The 22,931-nt window shown below is 44.0% G+C and overlaps 2 protein-coding genes across 2 annotated transcripts in view; one reads left to right on the forward strand and one right to left on the reverse strand.

Annotated features, from left to right (window-relative positions):
- ncoa3 (nuclear receptor coactivator 3) overlaps positions 1-18,082 on the forward strand; it is a 32,707-nt gene extending 14,625 nt beyond the window's left edge. The window contains 22 exon segments of the mRNA XM_040159700.1: positions 2,813-2,880; positions 5,181-5,285; positions 5,559-5,719; positions 7,035-7,135; positions 7,470-7,644; positions 7,834-8,025; positions 8,589-8,675; positions 9,052-9,195; positions 9,810-9,957; positions 10,083-10,651; positions 10,805-11,784; positions 11,913-12,036; positions 12,247-12,474; positions 12,715-12,927; positions 13,063-13,180; positions 13,324-13,495; positions 14,100-14,468; positions 14,657-14,767; positions 14,886-15,123; positions 15,213-15,405; positions 15,549-15,747; positions 15,913-18,082. Of these exon segments, the coding sequence (XP_040015634.1) occupies positions 5,200-5,285; positions 5,559-5,719; positions 7,035-7,135; positions 7,470-7,644; positions 7,834-8,025; positions 8,589-8,675; positions 9,052-9,195; positions 9,810-9,957; positions 10,083-10,651; positions 10,805-11,784; positions 11,913-12,036; positions 12,247-12,474; positions 12,715-12,927; positions 13,063-13,180; positions 13,324-13,495; positions 14,100-14,468; positions 14,657-14,767; positions 14,886-15,123; positions 15,213-15,405; positions 15,549-15,747; positions 15,913-15,924 (4,620 nt within the window). The 5' untranslated portion in view covers positions 2,813-2,880; positions 5,181-5,199 and the 3' untranslated portion in view covers positions 15,925-18,082.
- A 3,111-nt stretch (positions 18,083-21,193) lies between these two features.
- id1 (inhibitor of DNA binding 1, HLH protein) lies at positions 21,194-22,491 on the reverse strand. Its single transcript, XM_040158673.1, has 2 exons — positions 21,990-22,491; positions 21,194-21,762 (listed from the first exon to the last, which is right to left on the reverse strand). Exons 1-2 carry the CDS (start codon positions 22,350-22,352, stop codon positions 21,727-21,729), a joined length of 399 nt encoding a protein of 132 aa, XP_040014607.1. The 5' UTR covers positions 22,353-22,491; the 3' UTR covers positions 21,194-21,726.
- Between the last annotated feature and the right edge of the window lie 440 nt (positions 22,492-22,931).

A 22,931-nucleotide genomic window follows, 5' to 3' on the forward strand; every position in this document is an offset into this window, starting at 1 on the left:
TGGAGCGTACAATTGCACCAAGCTACATCAGATGTTGATTTGAGTATCTCGTGAGCCTCATAACAGTTGGGTTTTGAATGAGCACTGCCAACCTCAAAGCTTTCTGTGAGCTGTGTGACAATGTTAACCACTTTACCACGGAGACTCTGACCTTAGCTGCAAATCAGAACCAGTATTTTAATGTCACAACAAAGTTCTTTTCAAATCAACGATGTGGCTGTTTGTTAAAAACAGAAAAGATAATAATGTACAGGCCATAACTGGCCAGTCTATTGCACCACCAACTTAATCTACTGTAGACTTCCCTGATGTCGTTTTTCTGAGCAGCAGGTTTCCCTTTTGAATATTTTTCAGGAAAACTGGCTGGAATATCTGTATTTTTTTTAAAAAAAAGCCTTGTTTGCCCATCACAAATCAATGTATATAATACTGTCACAGTCAGCATTAGACACATTGTTTTACACCATTTTAGTTCAACTTTAATATTTTGTTTTGGTTGCAATCTGATGCTTTATTATTGGCACTGCACTGAAACAAAGAACTTGATGGGTTTTTAAAAAAATATTTACAATAATAATTATAAAATTGAATTGAATAATAACAAAAGGTATTTTTATCATTGTAAAAATTGTATTGTATCATTATTGTGTATCATTGTTTTACTTTAAAGCAGTATATGACATTCAACTTAGACTCACTAAGACTATCTATATTCAGATAAAAAACGGGCATCAAAAAAGTTTAATGAATAAACTTTATCATAATCAAATAACTAGCGTTGCCACCAGTATCTGAATTTTTCTGAATTATACCCAGCACTATTTAGCTCACTGTACTGTGCCCCAACCCCCTGTTCCCCTTCCTCCTCTCCCTCTTCAATCTACTCAGTCTGCCTTGACTCCTCCTCCACCTCCTTCATTCCGTGTTCATAGAATTAGTGCTTACATTTCCTGGTCTGAATAACATTTCACTTCCAGAAGTTACCCTTGCACATTAATGTGTGTTTGTCTACGTCACCAAACAAGGACGGAACAGAACGCTTTTCTTTCTTTCTCTGTGTTAAATTATTCAGCTGCAGCATTAGCTCAGTAGCAGCCCAGCATTTAGGACTGATGTGATCAGTGGTCTGTGGTGGAAGATCACACAAATATACACACACACTCACATTCACTCACACACAGTCTCACACATACACACACACACACACACACACACACACACACACACACACACACACACACACACACACACAGACTTCTTCCACTATCCCCGTGAGGACACTTTTTGCATTCCCTAGCCTCTTACCCTAACCTTAACCATCACAAATAAATGCCTTTTACCCTAACCCTAAACCTGATTGTAACCTGAACCCTAAAACCAAGTCTTAACCCTCAAAAAGCTGTCTCTACTGGTGGGGACCTCATATTTGTACCCATGGTGAGACAATTCCCCATGGGTTAGTTTGCATTCAGATTACAGTCCCCTACAGGATATTAGAACAAGTACACCAACTTTTGGCAGAGTAGGTAGCAGGCTTATAACTACTGCCTCTGTATGCAGCTATTATGATTATGAGTTGGACTTAAAAATAATGAGGCTAAACCTGGATGGAGGCGCTATGATGGGGTTTTTTTTTTTTTTTTATCAAATCCAATTTTTTTTGTTTTTGTATTTTAAATCGCTAATTTCTATTTAGCATGTCCTTACAGAACAGCAGTAGTTGAAAAGTGAATCTTAAAGTCACATTGTTGTAGATGTATTATGAAGAATTAGTGTTTAGAGCTGTGTGATTATTATTAGATTTCATGAAGGAAAGAACATCTGACAGGCTCATCTGTGGCAGGAGGATGATGGTGCTAAAGGTCAGTGGTTTTGGATCAGTTTGTACTCAAACACTGAAGTACCCAGTATGTGGGTTAGGATCCTATGACAGGTCCCTTGATATTAAAATGTGGTCAGAAAAATCCCAAGCATGCACAGTTATTATATTGGAGTGTAGTATTGTAACTGCTATTTTGAAATGGAAAGAAAAACTGTACACAGATGTTGGTGATAAGCTCAAGAAAGATTCATTTCTGTTGCTTTCATGAAAACTTATCCAATTGCTATAATGAGAAAACACAAAACACCAGAGGGCCTTCTTTACTGTGATTATGAATACAATGATAAAGTACTAAAGCTTATGAATGTGTGTTTAAGTAAGTGTGGTTTCTGACTAATGTTTCTCAAAGTAGTGTAAGCACTGTATATTAAAAAGAAATAGTAGAAAAGAAAGGTGACATGCTTAGTTGCTTCATGGTTGCTGCAAATGGTGACAGAGCAACAAATAAAGTGCTGCTTAGTTATGTGCAAAGTGAAGTAAGGTCTTTGACTTGTCAGATTTGATTCACTTTTGCAGGAATTTTCTGAAATCTGATGAGAATGGTATCATTTGCTAACTGTCTTGTTCTCTGTGCTGAGTAAGCTAAGCTTTGGAAAGCATCTGATGGCCGGCAGCAATCATACCAGGTGTTAGTAGGACGACAGGGAGCCAGCCAGATGAACAGAATATGTAAATAGGGTGGATTAGTGGCCACATTTCCAGGAAAGGGAAGTGATGACGCATTGGAACGGGCTGAGGGGAGGACGCAAACAGGATGCACTGTGCTGTGGCTTCCTGTGAAATTTTAGAAATCAGTTTTTTCCCATGAATTTCTGTGAAAGCAAACTTATAAAGAGTTCATGCTCTTCTCATAGGAAGCAGAGGAGTGCCAGTGTTGAGTTATGTCGAGACATCCATAAACTTTCTATTTTTTTCTCTTTCTGTTTACAGGAGATGTTAAGACATTGAAGTGACACTAGACCCTGAATGGAGCTTGACTGGGGCTTGTACTGGCCAAGGTGAGCACATGGTATACGTAGAAAAACACACACACTCACACTCAAGCACACAAACTCTAGATAGACAATCCATACCAACCAACCAAAGGTTCAGACCCTTTTGTTTTTAACCATGAGATGTTATATTTATCACATTGGCAGCTGCTGTTTGTGAACCTGATGATTTGTGAAACACCTCATCTTGTCCCTGAGCAAGTTTCACTTTGTCAAATGAAGCTGTTTCAGATCAGTGGCATACTGCCAGGCCTGTTGAGACTCATCTGTGGTTTTGGTGGGCTGCTGCTCACGGTCTGTCACTCTGCTCTATAGGTGTTGCCTACTGGGGTTGGCAGTTTTTCAGTTTTCAGTCATGTCAAACTTTTAGAAGGTGCAAAATGTTTACATGAGTAACTAATGAAATATATTCTGGTGAACATAAAACGCACAGCAAATTGTGCCATGCAGTTGTCTAAACGTAGTTGTTTTGCTACAGTTGTTTTGTAACAAAGAGGCTCAGAGGCTTTTTAAAGAAAATTGTATCTCAGTGATGAAACCAGTTTACATTAACTCTGGATTTCAGCAATCCCTCCCTGTAGCTACAGTAGAAACCGTACTACCCTGCCGTGCATTCCTTGTTCTCATAAAGGCTCCCAGCAGCCCCAAATTTCTGCTGTTTGTCCGTTTCAGGATGTGAGGCTGACTGAGGGCTGATGTCATCTTTCTCCACTGCTGCAGAGGTGAGCCTTAGGACAGAAACCAGGAAGGAAGGAAGAAAGACAGAAGGGGGGGGGGGCAGCGAGAGTCACAACCGGAGCAGGACAGGCAGATTTAGAGAGGGGTGTTGAGAGGTAGACGGACAAGAAGCATGCAATGCAGATTTATGGCGCAGATTGTGTGTCTGAGACTTGGTGCGCTTCTAGTAGTAGTGGCGGTGGGTGACTGGAGTACATGTCCTAGCCTGCTGTTGTGGAGCAGGAGTTGCATAATGATTCTCATCCGTTCTACAGTTTTCCACTCTGGAATGAGCTCACTCTGTGTTTAAGAGTGCTGGTGTTTGCACATACATACATGCAGACACAAAGTGAAGGATAGACTTGTAGTAGAACAATGTGGTTGAACAGCCGCACGCTACAGCTTTGTGTGTGTTTCTGGGTGGGAATAGGAAAGATCTGTGACCTTAGAGGCTGGCTACAGAGGTTTCCTCTAATTTGAACTCTGAGGGGGTCAGACACAGGGCAATGCCAGAGCAAGAAAACAAGGGCAGGGTCCCAAGCCCAGTACTGCTAAACCCAGGGAGGGAGGGGTTGTCTGAGAATGGTATGGGGGGGGGCAGCAGTTTAAACCTATTGGAAGAAAGAACGGATGTAGGCTAGTATGGAGAATGCAGAGTGAAGGGAATGCGGAAGAGGGATAATTCTTACTAGTCCCTGGAATACGCTTTGGAGCCTCGCCTGGATTGTTTCTAGGCTACACAAGCCTGAGCAGTGTGTATTTTTTGCTCATGCAGTCCCAGGCAGTTAGACAAAGAGGCAGGCCGGTGAATATATACCTTCCTGGGACAGTAGCTACTACTGCTCAACTCCCTTACAGACTGTGCCGCGACATGCCTGAGCATGTAAGTGTACTGGAAATGGTTTGTATACACAATGTGTATGTGTGTTGCCGCTGCTAGCAGAGTGGTATCATTCTAGTGGGCAGGCTGGCTGAACGCAGGATGACCCATCTCCCCCGAGGCTCCAAATCACTACATCATCATCAGTCGCTCCTCACAGTGGAACAGATGAGATTTCACTGCCATCAAGCTATAAGCAGGAACCAAGGCTGCTTTACTAACTGGATAGTCTACACTCATAAGACTGTAGGAATCTACAATCTCTACTCTTCCCTTGGAAGGCACTTCTTTTTATAACCTCAATAGCGTGGGGATTTTGTTGATTTTTTTTTTTTTTCCCTCATAACTTGACACTAAGCTTTCAAGGTTTGCCTGAATTTAGAGTAATTTCAGAGTGGACTTGTCAAAAACTGACAACTGAGGGCACTTTCCAATCCACACTTATCCTTTCATTAGACTGTACCACACACATACGAGCATATAAAGCCACACTGTCAGTTCATTTACACTGAACATATTGCAGTGCGTGTGTGTGTGTGTGTGTGTGTGTGTGTGTGTGTGTGTGTGTGTGTGTGTGTGTGTGTGTGTGTGTGTGTGTGTGTGTGTGTGTGTGTGTGTGTGTGTGTGTGTGTGTGTGTGTGTGTGTGTGTGTGTGTGTGTGTGTGTGTGTGTGTGTGTAAATAAATAAATATATATACATATATATCAGGTGCTGATGTGTGCTGAAGATGAGTGGCGTAGGAGACAACTCGTTGGACCCGCTTTGCTCTGACCGCAAACGTAAACTGTCAACCTGTGACACACCAGGTTTAGGGTGAGTGCTGTAAAAAAAATTTTAATACATCATTCTTATATCAGTCCACTTTGGCTGCGTCTGTTTTTGGTGTCAATGTCAGGGAGTGCATCAGGTCACTTCCTTGCTCCTGGCCTCACATAAACATCCCTACCTCCCTGGTTCAAATGTGTGTCTGCTGCTAGCAAAATAACTGCTGCATCGGAGCCCTGGCCGTATGGCCTGCAAACGGACGGGGCATAGGGAGGTGAGGTTGCCATGGCAACATGTCTAATCCCCTTGGCGCCCCGGCAGGTGTGACAAGCGTCGGAGGGAACAGGAGAGCAAGTACATCGAGGAGCTGGCTGAGCTCATCTCTGCCAACCTCTCCAACATCGACAGCTTCAACGTCAAGCCTGACAAATGTGCCATCCTCAAGGAGACCGTGAGGCAGATCAGACAAATCAAAGAGCAAGGTACCACCGCTGTACAAATTACACCCATACACTCCTGGTCATGAGCAAAGCAGCATATGAAAAGATAGAATTTGACTATAACTTGATAATAATTCAATTTTAACTTAACTGCTAAAAAAATGTTTTTCTTTGTTTTTGTTTGTGGAGTAAATGTTGATTAATGTTCAATCATATCAAGAACCCTGCTGCAGGACAGATGATGCCGGTGATGAAGTGGTATGTTTGGTTCATGGCCAGGCTGCTTCAGACCGACAGTCACTTTGGCTGTTTGTATCGCCAGGGGTAAATGAACACCAGTAATTGAGACCAATCCTTGGTGGTCATGGCTCAAGGCTGTCAGTGACAGTGTGTATCTGTTAGTGCCAAACCCTGCTTCTCTCTGTGAGACTAATGATGCTGGTGACTCAGAAATCAGACCTTAAAGAGAGTCGCTCCTATCCTGAGGCCATTTTCCAATAATTTTGCAGATTTTACATGATTAGATGTGCAAAGGAAGATATTTTCTTCCAGCTTGGTTGAGATTAGATCTGTGAGGTTAAGTGGGTAAGGAAGAAGGAGAGAGCAATCATACTGGAATCTACCCAGAGGGTCACAGCTGGCTACTGCTGGCCCCAGTGTTGTGCAGCCAGGTTGCCATAGTTACAGGATAGCAATGATGGAGGGCCTCTTTTTTTCTTTTATTTTCTGTCTGTTGTCCATTTAACACACCTTTTTCCTTTCCCTGTTTGCACATCTTCGCTCTTTGCATCAGTTTCTCCGGTGTCTTTCATTTTTTATGTCAGTTACTGCTCTCTCTGTTCTGTTTGCTCGTACAGCTAGTTCGGTTTGAAATGAAATGAAATCCATCCAGTGATATATTAGCTGTCGTCTTGCTTAGTGTCTTGTGCCACAGATGACCCTGCTACATGGAGTGAGTGGTATCTAACAAAGCCTCAGACACATGCTGATTTTAAAAATAGAAAGGCATGCTAACCATGCACTCCATGACTTGTGCTGCCACCTGGTGGCCAGAAGAAGTACTTTATTACACTGTATACGTCAAGCAGCCAGCTGTAAATCGGAGAATGGTTGCCTTGAAAATATGACAAACAAATGATGATTTTTTTTTTTTTTTTTTTTTTTTTAAACACAGGTCATGTGCACTTCAAAAAATTGTGGCTCTAGAGTTTTTTGAGAATAATAACTGTTCATGCTAAGTCAAACAGTGGAAACAATTTGCAATGTGGAAAGTAAAAAAATTCCAGATCCATTGATAATTGTTGTAAAATGATAATTCTCTTCATCAGTAGTGCCTTGTGCTTCATCTGTCCTTTAGGAAAAAGCTCTTGCAGTGATGATGATGTCCAGAAGGCGGATGTGTCCTCCACTGGTCAGGGGGTCATTGACAAGGACCATCTGGGGCCACTGCTCCTGCAGGTCAGCTTGGGGACAATCCCTGTGGAGCAAAAGACAACACCAATTAGTCGGTCTTCCATATGCTGGACCAGTGCTTTGCTGTCACTGCTCACTTAAAGTTTATATAAATTTCTCAGCTGGTTTCTAGAGAGGGAAAATAGCAACCCAATTAGTTGTCTGTCTGTCTGCGTCTGTGTCTGTTTATATGTATATATGTGTGTATATATGTATATATTTGTGCGTGCATGTGCTTGTGTGTGTGTGTATGTGTGTATATGAAATAATATGAAATGATATAATGTTGGTATTTGTATTCAACTCTCCATTTTTGGTGCCCTGCTTTTTTTTTTTTTAGGCCTTGGATGGCTTTCTGTTTGTGGTGAACCGAGAGGGCAGCATAGTATTTGTGTCAGACAATGTGACCCAGTACCTGCAGTACAAGCAGGAGGAGCTGATCAACACCAGTGTATACAACATCATCCACGATGAGGACAGGGAGGAGTTTCACAAGAATCTACCCAAGTCCAATGGTGAGGCTGGGATTTATATAACATACACTCACACAGTCACTTACCCACACACACACACACACACACACACTTGTAGATGATGTGTAGAACACTTGAAAATCGGAGAGATCTGGCACTCACACACACGAATCATTCTCATCCGTTTACCATTGTTTTCTTTTTTTTTTTTTTTCTTTTTTTTCTTCGTAGCACCAAATGGGGCATCGTGGGGTGGAGAGGCACCCCGACAGAAGAGTCACACCTTCAACTGTCGTATGCTGGTGAACTTTGTTCATGGTCAGAGTCATGGTTTGTCAGAAGAGAGGCCTGGAAGCCAGCGCTATGAGACCATGCAGTGTTTTGCCCTCACCCAGCCCCGGGCTATGATGGAGGAGGGAGAAGGTAAAAGTCATTATTAACAGCTTTTGAACGTTTTTGTTTGTTTTTTTGTTTGTTTTTATTTTCAGTTTAAAATATAGAAATACCAGAAAAACAGGAAAATATGTGACAACAGTCTACATTTACAGTTCTTGATTTAGGAGATAGGATTTATTTTGCAATTCTGCATTTTTCTGTTTGACTTGCTTACATTACCCAGTGTCTTACCTGGCTTACACATAGTGTGTAGCTATGTTTTCTACTATTTATTGGTCAATTTTTGCCAGGCTTAGGGTGAGTGCTGTAAATTCTTCTTGACGTCGTTCATATATCAGTCCACTTTGGCTGTATCTGTTTTTGGTGTGTATGTCAGGGAGTGCATCAGGTCACTTCCTTCCTTTTGGCCTCACATAAACATGTGTCTCTGGCTTACAAATATTGTGTAGCTATGTTTTCGACTATTTATTGGTCAATTTTTGCCTAAATATTGTATATAATACTATACTCACGAGTAAAATATTGAATGTCCAGTTTCTCCTCCAGTGTAGTTAAATGAGGACTTAACATTGCATTGTCTCTTTCCTCAGATTTGCAGTCATGTATGATCTGTGTGGCACGACGCATCACTGCAGTAGAGAGAACAGAGAGGTTTAGCACTCGCCATGAACTGTCTGGTAAGTTTCCACTGTGTTCCATCTAATAGATCCAAGTAAGTATAGTAAGTATTAATAGTGTATTAATTTTGTATACATTTGACATGACCATTGGAAATGTTTTTGTTAGGCAGACCGCCTTACAAAGACCTCAATTCAACCTAGCTTTGTGCGTTTAAAAAGTTAACATTAGAATTGAAATTCTCCACCTTGGCTTGCCCTGATATGAAAACGTGATCTTCAAGCCAAGTTATTCTGGATATTTAGGGATGTACGCCATAGATTCTTAATACACCGAATGATAAATATACACTGCAAATAAAGTTATTGCTCTTTTCCTTTGCCACCACTAGCCATTATCCTTTGTCTAATCCCAGTTGTGCATCTTCTATTGCAGGAAAACTGATTGAAATTGAACAGCAGGGCTCTCTTCACACCACTATGCGCCCAGGCTGGGAGGACCTGGTGAGGCGCTGCATGCAGATGTTCCTCAGTCGCATCGAGGGACAACCCTGGTCCTACAAACGTCACTATCAAGATGGTATGTAATGATGTACTCCCTACCACCTAAATTGCTTAATGGTTCAGTTTTGAGCATTGTCAAGAAAGCAACAATCATAGGAGTATACAAGGAATGTACCAGACCACAAAACCTAATTGAAACGTTTGGTAGGTGAGACACAGCCCTTTCTAGGTGAATAAGCAGCTCAAACCATTAATGAGTCATCTTTAATACATCAGAAGACATTACCAGACGCAATGAACAGCACTCTTGACTTTACGGTGTATAAGAGTCAACTCCTTCAGAGTATAATTAAAAATCGACACCGTTATGTCAGCGGATCGGTTGTATACAAGAGTGGACAAAGAAGTGCATGTGACACATACTTATTTGCAGTTATGACTTTTAACATGTCAACAGGTTGAGCAACAGCTTTTGCTGTACTCTTGTGTGAAAAACAATAAAATCTGTGTTGTGACCACATCAAAGAATGGCACGCATATATCAACTATATGGAAATTCAGTTTATGTCCGTGCCAAAACCTGTGGAGGCTCTTCATTAGTGTTACTTTTTTTTATGTTGTTAGTGTGCATGCTTTGTCCCATTGTCAGCTATTTATCGGGGCTATAACTATCCGTTTTTTCTGCTACAGCTCTCCATAACGGCCATGCGGAGACCCCACTCTACCGCTTCTCACTCTCTGATGGCACCCCAGTCACAGCCCAGACCAGGAGTGACCTCTGCAGGAATCCCAACACCAATGAACCGAACTCTTTCCTGTCCACACACTTGCTACAAAGGTGTGAATGCTTTAACAATTAAAACTAGCAAGAGTATGATTTCACCAAACTTAGATGAATGTCTGACTGTCTGACTGCAGCTTGTTTTGTTTGTTTTTTTTTTTTTTTTTTATTTTTTTTTTTAGGGGGAGGAATGGTTATTCGTGAAAAGGAGAGAGAGGAGGCATGAGGCCTCAAACCTTGAGTGTCAACAACCCCAACCAACAGATGAACATGGGCCAAGGAGGCATTATGGGTATGAACAGGGGCTACGGTATGGCCGAACAGGGCAACATGTCACAAAGAGGAATACCTCCGTATGCTGCGGGTAACCGCATGAATCCCATGAACCAGATGAATCAAATGAATCCCATCAATCAGATGAATCCCATGCATCAGATGAACAACATGGGTCAAATGAATCAGCTGAATCAAATGAATTCCATGCATCCAATGAACTCAATGAACCAAATGGGGCCAATGAACCATATGAATCAGATGGGCCACCATGGCATGCATCAGCAGCAGCACCAACATCAGCAGATGGGTCAATTCCATGGAGGAGGAAGTGGACCTGGAGGTGGAGGGTACGGAATAGGAATGACCAGCCCACCCCAGGCCAGTCCAGGGATTAATGGCCCCCCACACAATGTCATGGGTTCACCCAGGGTCCGAGGAAGTCCCAAGATGGGTGCTAGCCCCTTCTCTCCGGGTGGTACGAACCAAACTTTTTTAGAACTCTCAAGAACTATCAGCAGCTTCTAATATGCAGGTTAATTAGACGTAGAAAATCACAGCTTCTTAAACCAAATGTTTGCTGACATTCATGAATGGTTCATTTATCCTCTGGGTTTTTGTACTTTTGCAGGTATGAACTCTCCCATGAGCTCCAGTCACCCTGGTAACTCTGGAGGTGGAGGAGGAGGAGGTACCTCCTTCTCCAGCAGCTCCTTGAATGCCCTCCAAGCCATTAGTGAGGGAGTGGGCAATCCGATGCCCTCCCCACTCACCTCTCCTCCCCCTCACAAGCCTGACAGTTCCCCAAGCATCAACTCCACCAACCAGGCAGCAGGGGGACCATGTAAACCAGGCCTCCAAGCCTACTCCGACTCCAAGAGCCCAGGCAGCTCACTGGGGACTGGAGGAGAGCAGCCGTCTCAGCAGCACCCACACACCGCCACCAGCGAGGGCCCTCCTGACAAGCCAGACAGCCAGGCCAGCAGAGAAACAGGTCCCACTGGGGGAGAATCCAGTCGACGGGTCCCTGACAGCAAATGCCACAAGAAGCTTCTGCAGCTCCTTACCTCTCCTACAGATGAGCTTGTGCCACCTAATCACACATCAAGCTCTGGACCCAGCTCCACACCTGAGGCTAAAGATGGAACAGCGGGTGTCACCAGCCCCTCCTCCTCAACAGGAGTGTCCTCCTCTACGGGCGGAAATCATGGCCTTGTGTCTTCCTCGGGTGGTACAGGACATTTAACAAGTCAGTCACTGCAGGAGAAGCACAAGATCCTCCACAAGCTCCTCCAGAATGGAAACACTCCCGATGAGGTAGCCCGCATCACAGCTGAGGCCACTGGGAAGAGCAGCTTGGATTCAGAGTCTGGGCCTGCAGCCCCTGGAGGGGTTAGGGGATCAGAATCGAAACAGGAGCAGCACAGCCCTAAGAAGGAGAAGCCTCACGCCCTCCTTCACTACCTCCTCAATAAGGACGACTCTAAAGAAGGTGGTGATATCAAGCCAAAGCTGGAGGAGCTGGAGGGGAGAGGAGCACAGGGGGCAGGGGTCACTAGCTCCGACCCCCACTGCATGGATGGAAAGGTCAAGTTGGAGCCATCTGATGAAGTAAGTTTTTTTTTTTTTTTTTTTAATTATTATTATTTTTTTTTACCCAAAATAACAACTTATTAGATGTATTTTAAATATCCAGTAGAACATTGATTTCTAATCATTCTTGTGTCTCAATGGTTCAGACGGAGACCCTGGAGACTATTCTCGGTGTCCCAAGGAACAAATCTGGCTTCTACCCTGAACCAGACTCCAGAGCAGGGAAGGAAGTGGGAAACAAACAAGGAAATATGCCTGACAGTGTACATGGTAAGTCAGTCAGTAAAATCGAAAATATAATATAATCAAATGGAACACTGGACTGCAAAGATGTTCATACTTCGTGTAAAAAAAAAAATACAGAGTATGCATGAGGTATCACACCGGAGACACTTGTGTATCACTTGTCATTTGGAATCTCAGAACCTAAATTTATGAAGGTATGTAACCTCACCTGGGTACTGTGTGTGTGTGTTTCAGATGGGGAGAAAGGCCCCATGCCTCCAGTTCAGCGTAGTGCCTATCAAAGAGCCTTGTCCATGGATACCAAGCCCATGGGTGGAGAGGGAGCAGTAGGAGGTGGCCTGGCTGGGAGAAGGAATGTCCCCTGTCCCACATTGATCAAACAGGAGAACATGGATGCTCCGATCCGACCCAATGGATTTCCTGGAGGCATGAGTGTGTGTCCACCACGGGGCAATCCAACAAGTAACTTAAACACTGATTTCTTAGCATGGCAGACAGCCTGGCTTTCTTTATAGACCTGGGTCCCAGAGAATAGACAGCATGGGGATATTTGTTTTCTCAGTACTGCTCACTGTGAAATATTAAATTACATTTTTAATCAAATGCGCTATCTTTAAAAGTGCATAAGCTTAGGGTCCAGTTTTCACTGTCACTAAGCTTACTCATGAAACACTCAATGTAAATGGTCTTTGTGTTGTTTAGGAGGTATGGGCAGAGGTATGGGAATGCCCCAGCGCCCTCCAATGGCAGGGCCAGCAGAGTGGGGGATGCCGAGGTCCAGCGGCAGCCCTGTGGCCGGACCAGGGCACCCAGGCATGGGTCGCTCTGGCCCAATGGGAGGACCCATGATTAACCGCTCCAACAGTGTACCTGGAAACACTAGGTCTATGCTGCAGCAGCAACTCATGGAAATGGGTATGTCACATGTCTCTGTTGCAATGTGTGAGGCTGTAACTAGTGAATGTTTGGTGCTTTTATCTAGTTGGTGCCTAATATGATGAAGCAAAGTAATAACTGAATTGGAGTCATTTTCTGTGAATTCATCTGCAGGTACCAATGAAGCCAATATGAGTATGAGCCCGTTTGGTGGACATGGACCACCACCTCAGTCCCCCTCCTGGCCAGACCCTGCCATGGGAATGGAAAGACCACAGAGTAACACAAACAGGTAAACCACTGGTCCCAACCCTACCCTTCTTCATTTTGCCAGCTCAGTAGACCTCAAGCTGAATTCAGAGGTTGACATTAAATAGTGTCTCTGATCAGTCTTTTCTTGATGTGACTTAATATCTTGGTCATTTGTTGGTTTAGGGACCAGTTTGTACACCCCCTGGATGAGCTGCTGGGGCCCTTGGCCAATAGCGAGGGCCCGAATGATGAACGCGCACTTCTGGACCAGCTGGACTCTCTGCTCAACACCGCTGATGTCATTGCTCTGCAGGAGATAGACCGAGCCCTAGGAATCCCTGAAATAGTAGGCCAGGTACAGGACAAGTTGCAGTATAAATTATGTATTGCACTCATTTTGTTAACAGGAGATGACAAGACATTACTAGTGTTGGGAACAAAAGCCCAAATGAACTTCAGTGCCTGCCTAAAAGTAATTCTAAATTATCCGTGGTTATTGAATAAAGTGAAAAGTGTATACTTCAGTGTAAAATCTGAATATTATGACATTAAGTGCTTGTTGCTCTGTCTCTATTAAGTAAATACTTAGTCACCGAGCATTAAGAAAAGCAAAACATGTTCAGAAGCTCAGAGCGTGTTCCAAAACCACTGCATAAATGTATATTAGCCTATTCTAAATAGATGTGATTTGAATTTAGGCTCCTTATAATGCTCATCTTGAATGTTAGCCTGTATTAATGTTATTAAGCTCCCAGTTTCTTTAGCTTCTTTTTGTGCAGATAATCTGTAAACCTAACATGTCATGAGAATAACCTGTCATTCTCATGCAGTTGTTTAATGTATTGTATACTACTGTGGATACCACTGTATACTGTGTAGCTTAGTCAGCTATGTTTCAATATTGCATTAAGGTTTAATCTGCCCAAACAAGCTTTAAATGCAACTTTTCTGTACCCCAGACCCAGGGACCTGAAGGTCACCAGCAGGGCCAGGATCAAGGTCAGGGTCAGTGCCCACCATCAGAGCCTTTCCCGGGGCCAGACTCCTCCATAGGAATGGACCAAAAACCCATGTATGGCCAGGGCTACCCCGGGCCCCCAGGGCCCCCCACCATGGGCATGCAGCCTGGTTATGGCGGCAACACAATGCAAGGCCAGTCTCCCGGAGGCTTCAACCCAATGATGAATCAGATGGGCCAATCAGGGGGCTTCCCTGTCATGGCGGGCATGGGCGGTATGGGCAACCCCCGGGCAAACATGGTGAGACCTCGCATGATGGCCACCAAGCCTCTCCGACTGCAGCTACAGCAGAGACTGCAAGGGCAGCAGGTAATCACTTAGAGAAATACAGATAACATCCAACCTAAATGTGACCTTCCATGTCGTTTTATATAGTGAGTACAGCAGGTCAGCTTCTTTCTTAGGGGGAGTGGGAGGCTTCTTGGATATGATAATCATGAATATTAAATTTAGCAAAGTGGCCTGATGAACCGTCTTTATCCTGTCTAATCTGGCAGTTTATGAACCAGACCCGACAAGGCATGAAGATGGAAAATGCCCCCGGAGGAAACCCTGCCATGCGCCCAGGCATGCAACCTGGCATGCAACCTGCAGGCATGGGTGGTCAGGTATGTAGTCAGCACTTTCTCACATCCAATGTAGTGTGCATTGACTTGCCATCTTTAATAAAGCCAGTAACGTCACTATTTGCTGAATTAAGGTCAAAGTATTGATATTTCTCTGCAGCCTGGTTTCCTAAATGCCCAGATGATGGCTCAGCGCAGCAGGGAGATGATGACCATGCAGATGCGGAGGCAGCGGATGATGTTGCTGATGCAACAGCAGCAGGGGCAGGGGCAGGGAGCAGCGGGAGGCTTCAGCCCTCCTCCAAATGTCACTGCACCAGGAGGCATGGACAACCCCATGGGAGGCCCCCCCTTGAACCAACCTGGACAGCAGGGCTTCAACTATGGAGGTAACTATGGTGAGTTGACTGAAACAGAGCTGGTTGTCTGTATCATTTCCTCCTGGATGTTCATGTTTCACACTCATGACTGCTCGTTGTACTTGCAGGGATGAACCAGCAGGGAGACCCATCATTCATGGCTCCAGCCAGCAGCCCATCTGGAAACATGATGCAAGGACGAATGGGCGGCCCTCCTCAGAACACCATGATGCCAGGGATGCAGGGAAACCCACAGGGAGGGCCCATGTACCCGTCTGGAGCTATGAAGGGTTGGCCACAGGGCGGCATGCCACGCAACAAGTATGTAACATCAGGCTTCTTTGGGCAATAACTTATCAGCATATTAGAAAAACACTCAAAAGGGGCTTGTCTTTGTGTATTATTTCTGTAAGTTAAAGGCGTGAATGACTTGTCTCAAAACTTTTATTTGTCTGGTGTTCCAGCTCATACCCCCAGCAACAATTCCCCCAGCAGGGCAGCCAGGGCCAGTTTGGACCCATGATGATAAACAACTCCATGGGTGGACCTGGGCCTGTCAGTGGGGGCAGTGCAGGACAGATGGGCCAAATGCCAGGACAGATGCAGGGCCAAATGGGCATGAACCCCATGGGAATGGGTAGAATGCCAATGGGACCTGATCAGGTTGATAATACTCTGACACATTGGAGATTAGTGGCCTTACATGAGCCTCAGCTGATGTTGTAAAACTCTGTAGAAAGAAAAACTGTAGACATTTACATGAAAATATTGAGTCCTGACAACTGCTAAGAGGGTTAACACAATGTCACTGTTTTTCTGTGTCTGCAGAAGTATTGTTGAGGACCTGTGGCTGACAGCAGAATCTGGAGCCTTTCAGCTGTGGCAGAGCAGCCTGGGCCAGGAGATGAGCTGGACCTACGCACACACAAACACACACAATATAGGAGCTCCCCATCTTGAAATGTGACGCAGGAGACTCAACACAATGCATTGCTCATCCTGGAGGAAGTCGGCTACAAGGACAAGCATGCGTCAGGTTTTATCTCCAACTGAAGCCTCACATGCTGTAGCCTATTTAGGTTATGCACAAACACAAAATGTGTGTGCGTGTGTGCGTGTGTGCGTGTGTGCGTGTGTGCGTGTGTGTGTGTGTGTGTGTTCACGGGGAGCTCTCGAGCAGTATTCAGCGTCACAGTCTGGCTGCATAATGGGACTATGGTACAACTGGCTCTGGCTGCACTTTACCTGGAGGCTTCTGTGTGGAATAAAGATTGATGCAATATTTCTTCATCATTACAGCCTTACTAGAGATTCAATGCCTTCACAACAATGGGTTTCTTTTTTTCCTTTCTTATCCTTTGGATGCACCTCATTCTTTAAGTCATTGGAAGTTATAAGCACAGTTTACTATGACCCTGTTTACAACTGGCATTAACATGCGTCTTGGGTGATCGGATCCCAAGTGGACAGCGTTAAATACAAATGTAAACAACTACCGAGGCGGATTTATGATCCGATCACTCAAACCAGCTGCCAAGGCGGTCTGGGACGCATTTGATAACACATCTTTTGTCATGTAAACGGTAATGCATTCTGTTGCATCCCTGACAAGGACATAACAGTAGTTAGATGTAGGCAGTAATGAAATCTGAACAAAAGCAGTCAGCTGGACACTTTGGAGAGGCGTGATAGACACAGGTGTAAACGGTGATGTGTCTCAGCCGCCCACTTGTGTTCGGATCACCCCAGACGCACGTTAATGCCAGGTGTAAACAGGGTCTGTGTTATGCAGATTGGAGCAATAACTCTTGCCTCTATGCTTTAGACTGTAACTGAGCATCATTACCCCTGTTATAAGCAAACAAATGGTACTGCAGTATTAGATGTCTCAAATGTCCTCTGTGAATATGAATTGTAAATATTCTACAAAATATATCAAACATGCTTTTTAAAGGCCCATTATTGCACAAAGTATGAGACCTGGTTGTATTTTTGTGTCCCATAGGTCAATACTGATTTGGTCGATTTGCTTTTTTTTTTTTTTCCCCTTTGCAAATATTGCAGGCGTATTTGGGTTTTCCTTCCCTTGTTTTGTCATTTCCTTAATGCTGTATTTTTTAATTTTCTGAAAAGTCATGTTTTTCATGTTTTTCATGTTCTAGCGAGGCACTTTTTACTTGTGACGCAGATTTGATCAGTTGAAGGTTTGAGCTTTCACACTGTCAGAGGTTTTATCGGAGGGTGGTGGAAGTGAGTTCTGTCAGGACAGTCGGTTACTTGTTTTTGTTATTTTGTTGGAGTGTGTGTGTGCGCGTGTGTGTGTGTCTGCCTGCAGTACAGTGAACATGGGAACACACTCTTCAGTTCACCAACAGGCCTGGTCCTTGCAGAGTTCTCCCCCTCCCACCAGCTTTTCCTGTCAAGTGTATTTTATTCAAAGCATCTTCTTTTGACTGTTATTCTCAACTCGCTGAATCTACCTTTTCAACATGCGCAATCCAAAGATATTTTTCCACATCTCTGTATAGTTTCTGAGGTTTCTGGTGTACATTTTTTATGATATGCGTTATTATTATTCTGATGGTAAATGGGTACATATCTGTAATAGCGTATGATGGTCGTGTACTGTAAGCGTATCGGCTATCAGTGCAGTGCAAAGAGGACTGGAAGGTCTCAACCCCACAGCAGAATGTTTTTACATCCAGCATGTTTTGCTGTGAAAGAGAAATACCAATGGAATGAAATCCACTTTAAGACATATCAATATCTCTTCTATTTTTCAGGAAACAACTACATTTTATGTCCAGATTTTGTTACTTCAGGAAAAAGTAACTTTGTAGAGTTTGAATGAAGTGCAAAAAGAGGCAAGAGATCATTGGGTTTGTTTTAGTTTTTCTTTGTGTGGAGGTAAGATAAGCTGTCATTTTACAGGATGTATATTACAGATTTTTTTCTTTTGATGTTGATATTGATGTAAATACAAATTTCTATTTAAACACTCTTGGCTCTGGCTCTCTATATATAGTGACTCCGATTATGAGCAGTGATGCAGGCATGCAGTTGACTCATTTCTCAGTCTGGTAACAGTAAATATCAGCCTCAGTCGGATCAAACAGAACAGATGAGGGCTGCAGCTTGTCAAGTTATTGAAAGAAACAAAGATTAAACAATTTCCCTTTTTAGTTCTAATATTGTTCTGTCAGAAGAAAAGCTGTTCTGCTTTGATTTTCAATATTACTCCCTGCTTAGCATTTTATAAAGACTTAGATACAAATTTCCTATTTCAGGTTATTGTAACGACTGTACAGTGGTGGAAGAAGAATTCAGATCCTTTTGTAAAAAATAAGTAAAAAGTAGTGATACAACTGAATATAAATACTTGTGAAGAGATTTGATATAGTGAGGCACTAAGATATTTTACCAAAGTAAAGGTAAAAATACCACATTGTAAAAATAAAATTCCATGCAAGTAAAAGTACAGCTGTGGAATTAGCAGAATGTACTTAAATTATCAGAGGAAAAAGTAGTGACTTATGTATTCTCATATATATGACATTATTAGATTCTTAATACCGATCATCAGCAGTACCATTTTACTGTTGTAGCTTTTTGAGGTGGAGCTACTTTTAACCAATTCATACAGTTTTGTAGTTTAATGTAGTGGTTCCCAAAGGTTGAGCACCCTCCAAAGGGTCACAAGATAAATCAGGAAATTATTGATGAAAGAAAAACAAAAGTGTGTATTCTAACTGTGTATTCACTTTGTGTCTCTAATCTTTGCCCTCTATTTATTTTGTTTGTTTGTTTATTTTTGTAAGTGATCACCAGTCAAAAATGTTGAATCATTAGTTTAATATTTAATAATACATTGTAAATTAAAACATGATTTTAAAAAGTAAAATCTTAATCTGAAAACTAACAGTAATTGTAGCTTTCAAGTAAATGTAGTGGAATAAAATGTACGACATTACCCTTTGGATTGTAGGGGAGTAGAAGTATAAAGTACAATTGAATATAACCATAGTACGATTAGTAGAAGTAAAAATAGGACTGATTTATTAACAACTATTATAGGGTGTAGTTATATTCTGTGTTGTTAGATTGTTATTAAATTTGGTAAACAATTTAAATGTCATAGATGCAACAATGCATTTTATTTTTAGACGATCATATGTTTTGAATGTAAAATCTGCAAAGTAATATGGTTGTCACGAAAACATAACGGAGTAGAAACTGCAATATTTGCCCTTACATATGGTGAAGTACCATAAGTACAAGTATGAAGTGGCATTATATATGAATACTGAAATAGCTAAAGAACAGATACCCCAACATGTACTTCAAATACTGAAGTTGAGTAACAATTTTGAATTGAATCCAGAATATTTGTTAACAAATTTAAATGTCAATTGTTAAAAAAATGTAAAGTTTTTGGCCGATGTCACCGTTACCAGAAGGGGGCGCTGCCGTCTGCTCATGTCTTCTCCTACTTATCCATTGCCTCACGCAGCAGCCGAACACAGCGGGCTTCTTGCGATTCGTTTCACGGCCACGAGAGGGCGCTAACCACAAGTCAGTCGCTGGCGGGGGCCTGGGGTTTGGAGGTAATAACAATCATTCGGACTGAAGCAGATCTAAAATCCGCGATGCAGCCCCGACCGGCTGTATTGGCCGTCGAGTGATAACACAATGGTGCCGGACCAAAGGTTCTGTAATCGCGGACGGAGCGGCTGTGGAGACCGCCACAGTCTCCGTCTTTCTCCACAGCGCGACCGCATTACGTAAGAGATTTCTATCTGCCCTATAGATAATAATATGCGATTCAGAATTCAGGGAGGAAGTGGCTGCTGCTATCATTTAGCAGAGTTAAAAGAAAGCACCGGGGAATCGTTTATTCAACCACTTATGGGCACTTCTCTAACAGCTCAAGCAGTTTTGGTGCCCCAAAAAAAAAAAAAAGACGTGTATGTATTAATAGCAAACTTATAACATACGACTGTACTGTGGGAATCTCTCCCCGAGAGCGACTCTCTCTCTCTCCCTCTCTCTCCCTCTCTCTCCCTCCCTCCCTCTCTCCGAGCGTTTGGCGTGGTTCCCGGCCCATCTGCGGCCTGGCCCGTGGATTACTGTTTGTTAATGTTTCAATCAGCTGTGTGTTGAGGAATGTGGAGCTATTTAACCTGAACTTCCCCAGGTGTGCCGAGGCGCCGCTCAGTCTGGGCCCCGCCGCCCTCCCCTGCCCTTGGCACAAAGCTATCGCACAAACACAATCACACACTGGCCACGCCGGGGCTGCAGCTGTGCGCATCGCACCGCAGGGAAATGGGAAAAACATTGCACCAGGGAGACAGAATAAATCTTATAACGAATCGCCTTGCCAGAGCAGTTTTAACCCCCGCGGTGCCGGCGGGAGCCTCAGAAAACGGGCTTGATTTACACGAGAACAGATTGGAACACCGCGGTTAAATGGCCACGCGTGACGTGAAACAAGCTTTTATCTTATTTATTATATTTTCCATTCATAATAAACCATCTTACGTCACTTGAATTGGTTATATACAAGCATAACCTTAATTCCGACGTCATGTCTACGATGATTTTGCTGTAACCTTTCAACCAAACTGCCTTTCTTTGTCAAGATCTTTCGACTTGACGGTTTAAAGCGAGACTTCCGCTTGTAATGTGATACGTTAATGACCCATACAAAGGCAAATTACCAATTTAACTGGCTACGAGCCATTATGTTGACCACCAGCTTTGGTTTTATGTTACCTGAATGACTTAACAGCTTCTTTCTAGGTGTAGCGCTTTCTGTTTGTGTGTGTGTGTGTGTGTGTGTGTGTGTGTGTGTGTGTGTGTGTGTGACAACCACTTTACACTCCCCTAGTGCTCAGCTACAAAACAAATTATTCAGATGAATGCGAGTAGGCCTGCGATTAATCCCAATGCTAATGAGGCCATTACAGCCCACAATCACCACCCAAGTGTCCCAGTCTTACAAGACCGTGTCCCAGCACATATGATGTGATAGTACACTTGATATCCGACACCCCCCCCCACACACACACACACACACACACACAAACACAAGGACACAGAGGGATTCTTGTTCAAAAATAGTTGTCTTGTTTTAATAAAAACACCAATAAGGTACATTGTAAGAAAACAATATCTTCACGTAATGAGGCATTGTAATATACAATACAGTTTGTCGCTCAGGAATCTGAGAAATTTACTTTTTTTCTTTTACAAAATGTTGAATTCTCTACATGGTTTACACAAGATACAAAGAGCGTAACAGAGACATTAGCTTTCTTTAGAAACTCTACAAGCAACGAGCGATGCTGGCTGCACTGAACTTGTCTTGGTCCCCCCGGCTAACCCAGTCTAGATCTGGACACTACCGGTCTTTCTCCTCCCAGGACCCTCTGATGAATCGAGAGCCGCGAGTGGCAGAGATCCTCGCCGCCGGAGAATGTCCACACAACGTTTTTTTTCTTTTTTCCTAGCATTGGGAGTTTGAAACGTCCCTACACAGTTCAAGGTTTTGTAATGATGTGGTCGAAAAGTCACATCAGGTAGCCCTTGTTCGTTCTTGGCGGTGCTCGCTGTTCGGATCACGTTGCGATGCTCCACGAGCTCTTAGCGGCACATAATCCTGTCATCTGAGCAGCCGTTCTGCGGGGGGAGATGGGAGAAGGAGGATTAGTACATCTGCGTTAGAGGGATACGCGGCAGTCGCAGGCAAACCGCTGCGCAAAGGGAACCTTTACGCACGGACCTGGCAGCTTTACGCACGCGTAATGACACTCGAAAACATGTGGCACTGGGGGTGCTCGCACCTCTGGAGCACCCTTACCCGTACCCCGAGACACATATAGCAGAAAATATGAAGAGATATTCACCTCCACTGAGATGCTGGCGAGCTCTGCGTTCAGGGTGGTCAGCGGTGTGCGGGGGACGCCGCTGGCGGAGTGCTGGCGGCTCTTCTCCGGCTCGTCCAGCTCGACCTGCAGGTCCCAGATGTAATCGATGACGTGCTGCAGGATCTCCACTTTGCTGGCCTTCTTGTTGGTGGGCAGCGTGGGCACGAGCTCCTTCAGCTTGCTGTAGCAGCTGTTCATGTCCTGCAGGAAGACGCTCATTTGCTCGTCCAGCAGCGGGATCTTGCACTTGGAGATGGCCAGGCTCTGGTCGGACAGGCAGCGCACCACGTCCTCGCTGCCGACCTTGCTCTTCAGGGCGCAGGTAGATCCGACAACCTTCATCTCGATCAGTGTGCGAGGTGTAGTTTCCAAGGACGACGAGGAAAAGGAAAATATTCAGACGCGGTTGAGCAACGAGGCTTCTCCTCCTGCTTGGGATGTGAGCAAGGCAATGTTGACAGTTTGCAACATCCACATGGGCAAACCTCCTCCGGTTTATAGCGGCGCAGGGGCCGGGGGCGTGCCCGAATCCTCCTGTTTGAAGGCGGTGAGCCAATGAGGCGGCCGCCTTTGTATTGATGGGCCGGTCCGCAGCCGCGCGGTCCGCCAATGAGCGCGCTCGCCTGGTTATCGGGATTTACAATCTGTTTGAGGGATGGCGTTACAAATGGAAACAAATGTGTGTCTTTTATGGGTAATATGTGGGAATCCAGCTGTCCATGGCTTGGGGACTCTGCAGGTGTAGATCGCCTGGGGACAGTCGAGGGGTGGCGAATGCCCGGGTATGTGCTGTGAGAATGTGTGTGGGATGGGACGGGGATGAATGGGATGAATGGCTAATGATAATTGGGCTACCACGGCGCCCTGGATTTGCCTCTCGCAACTGGCGATGGCACTGCAGATGTGGGTGACGACAGTACA

The sequence above is a fragment of the Xiphias gladius genome, chromosome 21 (genome assembly GCF_016859285.1).
Source record: "Xiphias gladius isolate SHS-SW01 ecotype Sanya breed wild chromosome 21, ASM1685928v1, whole genome shotgun sequence".
In the NCBI taxonomy this organism is placed as follows: Eukaryota; Metazoa; Chordata; class Actinopteri; order Istiophoriformes; family Xiphiidae; genus Xiphias; species Xiphias gladius.

What these genes read in the sequence shown, in the direction of transcription:
- id1 (XM_040158673.1), bottom strand. Translation starts at nt 22,352, where the DNA reads ATGAAGGTTGTCGGATCTACCTGCGCCCTGAAGAGCAAGGTCGGCAGC. An exon ending in TCGCCAGCATCTCAGTGGAG is followed by an intron (nt 21,763 to 21,989) that starts GTGAATATCTCT and finishes CTCCCCCCGCAG; the next exon opens with AACGGCTGCTCAGATGACAG.